General features: G+C 44.2%; 1 protein-coding gene across 1 annotated transcript in view; it reads left to right on the top strand.

Annotated features, from left to right (window-relative positions):
* The window catches only part of BRWD3 (bromodomain and WD repeat domain containing 3), a 164250-nt gene continuing 158598 nt past the window's right edge, over positions 349 to 6000 (top strand). The window contains exons 1-4 of the mRNA XM_021080763.1: positions 349 to 610; positions 737 to 795; positions 999 to 1028; positions 1433 to 1492. Coding sequence (XP_020936422.1) covers positions 580 to 610; positions 737 to 795; positions 999 to 1028; positions 1433 to 1492 — 180 coding nt within the window. The 5' untranslated portion in view covers positions 349 to 579. The remainder of the gene's footprint in view (positions 611 to 736; positions 796 to 998; positions 1029 to 1432; positions 1493 to 6000) is intronic.

Below are 6000 nucleotides of genomic sequence, written 5' to 3'. Positions count from 1 at the left end.
CTCCTCATCTATTCCTCACCACCACGCCAGACGGTAAGGTTCTCCACAGGAAAGGGCCTGGCTACCCTCACAGGAAGGGCAACCCACTCTGGAGTTCGCGGAAGGGAACGTCACCACCGAGTTCTACTGCGGCTGCCAGAGCGTCAGCCGTCAGTTAGCACCTCCCCTTCCTTCCTGGAGTGGTAGCTAGGCAACCGTCGGCCTTCTAAGAGAGCTGGAGACTGGAGGGTGCATCAGTGCCTCTGGCGGCGAACAACGAACTCTGCAGGCCTCTCACATTTTTTACCCTCCCCTCTCTCCACCCCCTTTGCCCCCGCCCACCCCTCCGCCACTTCGGCTCCTCCCTCCTCTTCTCTCTCTCCCTCTCCTTCCTCCTCCGCCTCCTCAGCTCTTGGGCTAGAATATCTATGGGTCGAAACGTGATGCGATGAATCCGAGAGAGACCGAAACTGGGACGGGGAGTGCGGCGGAAGCGGCGGGACTCCTGGGCATGGGGGCTTCACCACAATAGAGGCAGCGCCCCCACCCGCTCCCGCCAGCCCCTCCAGAACGAAGCCCCCAAAACCCCTCGGGAAAAGGATGGCGGCGGCACCTACCCAGATTGAAGCCGGTGGGTAGCTGTGTCCGGAGGCTAAGGGGATGGGGGCTTAGCGCGACGACTGTCAGTTTCTTTTGAAAAAGCTTCTATTTCTCTTCTTTGCCCCCTTCTCAACCTCTTTTTCCCCCTCTTCTTCAGAGCTGTATTACCTGATCGCTAGATTCTTGCAGTCCGGACCCTGCAACAAATCTGCCCAGGTGAGCAGGGGAAGGAGATCTAGAGTCTTGAGGAACGGTCCCAAAGGGGAAATCATGTCAGCGGGGAGTACGGTTCCGCTGTGGGTGAGGGAAAGGCCGTCCTTGACTAGCCCTACGGTCAGCAGCTGGGTTCGAACTGGGGAGGGAGGAAGGAATGAGTTGGCCTGAGCTGCTCCTCATATCCGTGTTTCCCTTTTACTCAGGTGCTAGTGCAGGAGCTCGAGGAGCATCAGGTACGGAGCCCCTTCGGGAAGAAGTGGGGAGGGTTGGGGTGAGACTGGAGGAAAGGAAGGGCAGGTCTGGGGCGGAGGGCAGGGGCCGGGAGGGAGGCTAGGATCTGGGCACTCTTAGCTGTGGTAACGGGGGTGAACCGGTTTCTTTCCTCAAAGGGGCGGATATCGCAGGGGTCTTAACAGGTCCCCTCTTTATGCCTGTGGGAGGTGGTTTTTCAGGATTTTCTCCTCCCCAGCCTCCTTTCCCCACACTCTAGCTCTGAGACAACAGCTATCAGGCCAAGAAAAATAAAGACGCTAAAGGGTTGAGGACCAGGACTCAAGCTGGGTCGGTTGATGGGGAGCAGAGGCTTGGCCTTTATCGTTGGCCACCACCCTCCCCCTTTCTTTTCTCCGGTCCCCAGCTTATTCCGCGCCGCTTAGACTGGGAGGGGAGAGAGCACCGAAGAAGCTTCGAGGATCTGGTGAGTAAAGTTTTCATTTCAACTTAACCCAACTCTTTCTCCACTCCCTCCCCACCTTGTTCCCCCAACCCGCCCCCGACCCCTCTACCAGCAGGGCTCTAGTGATCTCTGTGCTAAACTGAAGAACTGCCCCCTTCCCCCCTCCCGGCGAGTCTGAGAAAGGGTACCCTTGGCCTTGTTTGTTTCCACCCGAAAACTTTGAAGAATGTGAGCTGGTTATCAGAGATGCTGTATTGTGGATTATGAATATGTTACAAACATCGGGAAAGGCCCATTGTAGGGGGAAAAGGGAGAGAAACCAGGGGGTTATCTTGGGGCACGTACCAAGGACTGACGCTGGCCAATGACAGCGTTGGTAACAGCCCGGAGTTCCGGATTAGTGGAAGAAAACTGGTTTCTGGTTGGTCCTGGATTGAAATACGGGAACTGTGGCCAGGCTTAGTCTTTTTTTTTTTTTTTGGGGGGGAGTGGGGGGAGCGGCACGGGAGGAGGGGGGTTCTGGAGGGGAGTTGACGGACCTAGGACTAGGGAGAAAGGACACAATTAAAATAATAGGGAGCGTCGAGCTAATTCCAAAAATTGCCAGGTTTAGACAATCAGCTATGTAATACAAGCGTAATCGTTGTATATCAGATTTTAGAAAATAGATCATCAAATCATTATTAAATCGCATTTGTGCAGTTAAAATTTCACTAGTAATAACTATGCATTATGACCTTTTTGAGAATTGATGAAACACGATTTTGGATTTACAAGGAGACAACAATGGTCATATTTTAAAACAGAATATACTTTATTAAAGAACCAAAAGCACTAGATTGACTGTTTTTCCTCCTATAAATATAATTCGTAATGTAAATGCATTTTCTGTTCATCATTGACACACAGAGAAAGGTGATCCTTTTTATTTTTAGGAGGATGTTCCCTTGTCTTAGCCACTGGCACAGTGAATTGGAAGGAAATGAAAGGAGAAAGGGGTGATGTTACTAAAATCTAAAATCAGCTATCTTTCCTTCAAATAAGATCCAACGGGAGGAAAATCAGACAAAAGTTAAGGAAAGTTGGAAGGATATGATAGGCTGTAAATAGAAATAAAATGATTTAAAATGCCTTTCAACAGGACAATATTTAAATTGCTTTGGTGTTCATTTGATATTTTTCTTTTTATTAAATTACAATAATGTGGCCATGCTAATTATTACATTATCTCCTGATCACATTTTTTATTTTTGCAAATCCCAGGAAATGTTATAATAATTGTGATAAGGATAAACTCGACCATCTGTACTATTAATGATAAAAAATTCTCAAATGGATATAAATTATTTTTGAAAAACTGCATGTATTACCAATTTATTTAATTTGTAGTCAGACTTTTTGTTGGACTGCTGTTCTACCAAAAAAAAAAGGGCAAATACAACAGTGCCTACCAATATGTTTTAACACTTTATGACTAATGTGGTTTTGAAGATAGAGAGTTTTATTCTGAGGCATGTTGAAAATGTTTTTGTTTACATTTATTTGTCTCTAAGTGGAACATTTTAAGCATGTGGCGGAGGAGACTTAAAAGGAAAAAGCTTTTTATTTTTTTTTTTTGTCTTTTTGTCTTTTGTTGTTGCTATTTCTTGGGCTGCTCCCGCGGCATATGGAGGTTCCCAGGCTAGGGGTTGAATCGGAGCTGTGTAGCCACCGTACACCAGAGCCACAGCAATGTGGGATCCGAGCCGCGTCTGCTACCTACACCACAGCTACCTACACCACAGGTCACGGCAACACCGGATCGTTAACCCACTGAGCAAGGGCAGGGACCGAACCCGCAACCTCATGGTTCCTAGTCGGATTCGTTAACCACTGCGCCACGATGGCAACTCCCGGAAAAAGCTTTTTAAAAATTAGCTTCACAGTGGTAAAATGTAAATGAGCATCAAAATAATTAAAAATACAGTGTGCTAACCACACACATTCTTTCTCTCTCTCTCTCTCTCTCTCACACACACACACACACACACACACACACACACACACACACGAACCCACTTGTGCGCACACACAAAGCCCAGTTTACTAAATTTCCTTTCCTTATATTGTAAAGGCATGTTTTCATGTAATTGTTATCATTGTCCACTTTATGCTTTATACTTTCTTAACACTTTACATATAATTACCTGTATTTGAATAGTTATTGTTATTTTAATGGTGATGAAAAATTCAATTGTATTTGTAAGTTGATTTGAACTCAATTGCCATTTGAGCATCTTTAGGTTACTTCCATCTTTGCATAAAGTAGTTTTTCTGCTTTTTCCCTGTTTTTTAAATTGTTTTCCTGGGCTATATTTCTTCCATCTTTCTTTCTTTCTTTCTTTCTTTCTTTCTTTCTTTCCTTCTTTCTTTCCTTCTTTCTTTCTTTCTTTCTTTCTTTCTTTCCTTCCTTCCTTCCTTCCTTCCTTCCTTCCTTCCTTTTCTTTCTTTCTTTGGCTTTTTACCCGAGGCATAAGTTCCCAGGCTAGGGTTCAAATCGGCAATGAGGGATCCAAGCCAAGTCTGTGACTTACAACAGCTCATGGCAGGATCCTTAAGCCAGGGACTGAACCTGCATCCTAATGGATACTGGTTGGGTTCCTAATCCACTTAGCCACATCTGGAACTTTCCTGGCTATATTTCTGTAGTGGAGTTATCAGGTCAAGGGTCTCATCCATTTTATAGCTTTGGTTATATATTGTAAGATTGCTCTTAAGAAGATTGTACTAATTTATAATGTCACCATCTATGTATTTATAATGAATTTTTAAAATATTTAAAAATTTTTGGTGGCTTTAATAGATGAAAATAGTCCTTAGTTGATCTAATTAGTGCTTTCCTCCATTATTAGTGAAGCTTAAACTTTAAAAAGTTTTTTTAAAATTTTTAAATCCATTTGTATATCCCTCCATTACTTGATTTCAGCTTATTTTTAAGTTTTATTGTTTTTTTATAATTCCTTATACATCTTTAATTTTTACATACACAGAATTTACTCTATTGTTCGATTTTAGCTATAGTTTACATAAATATTTTGGTGTTTTTGTTTTTAATTTAATTTTTCGTTTGGTCATGCCTGCCACTTGTGGAAATTCCCAGGCCAGAACCTATGCCACAGCAGCAACCCTAGCTGCTGCAGTGACAATGCCAGATCCTTAACTCACTGTGCCACAAGGAAACTCTTTAACTTTTATATTGTACACTTAGGTTTTTATTTTTCCACATGGGCTCCAATTTTTTTAGGGATTTTGCATTTTGATAATATGGTCTTATGCTAAGTCATGTGTCTGTACGCTACCTATAGATTCCTTTGTAAGGGAACAGAAGACAGGGTTGAGTAAGAATTTGAATAGAAGGAAGAAAAGTATAGTGGCTGAGGGAGTTTCTGTCATGGCTCAGTGGAAACGAATCTGACTAGCATCCATGAGGATACGGGTTCAATCCCTGGCCTCGCTCAGTGGGTTAAGGATCCAGCGTTGCTGTGAGCTGTGGTGTAGGTCGAAGACGGCTCAGATCTGGCATTGCTGCAGCTGTGGCATAGCCCAGTGGCTGCAGCTCCAATTCGACTCCTAGCCTGGGAACCTCCATGTGCCACTGGTGCAGCCTTAAAAAGAACAACAAAAAAAGAAGTATAGAGGCTGCAAACTGAGTGTGCAGTGTTTGATTGCTAGATTCATGGGTTGTATTTTTTTTTCTTGTCTTTTTGCCTTTTCTAGGGCCTCTCCCACAGCATATGGAGATTCCCAGGCTAGGGGTTTAATCAGAGCCGTAGCCACCAGCCTACGCCAGAGCCACAGCAATGTGGGATCCCAGCCGTGTCTGCTACCTACACCACACCTCACCGCAACACCGGATCCTTAACCCAGTGAGCAAGGCCAGGGATCAAACCCACAACTTCATCGTTCCTAGTCGGATTTGTTAACAACTGAGCCACGACGGGAACTCCCATCAGTTGTATTGTTGATAAATGTTTCAAATCTGATTTGAGATTTTGAGCAGCTTCATTGTGGGAGAGGTGGATTTTTTTCTTGGGCTAGGCATTTTTCAAAGTGCTATTACAACAATGGATTTATACAGTGTGATTTTTTTTTTTAGGGCCGCACCCATGGCATAGGGAGGTTCCCAGGCTAGGGGTATAATCAGAGTTACAGCTTCCAGCCTATGCCACAGCCACAGCAACGTCAGATCCGAGCCATGTCTAAAACCTACACCACAGCCCACGGCAACACCAGATCCTTAACCCACTGAGCTAGGCCAGGGATCAAACCTGCAACCTCATGGTTCTTAGTTGGATTTGTTTCTGCTGCACCAGGAAGGGAACTCCTGTCAAAAAGTGTTATCTTTGATTTAGCTATGTGTTTTGGATTGAAATTTAGGGCAAAGTGTTAATAAGTAGTACAATCTTAAATGTTAAATTATATAGCAGCACTTCAAACTTAAGATGTACTGGGGTATAAAAAGGAAAGAATACAAATGTATAATGAGGTGT

Source organism: Sus scrofa, chromosome X, assembly GCF_000003025.6.
Source record: "Sus scrofa isolate TJ Tabasco breed Duroc chromosome X, Sscrofa11.1, whole genome shotgun sequence".
Lineage (NCBI taxonomy): Eukaryota > Metazoa > Chordata > Mammalia > Artiodactyla > Suidae > Sus > Sus scrofa.
This window is presented reverse-complemented; position numbering and strand designations above follow the sequence as displayed.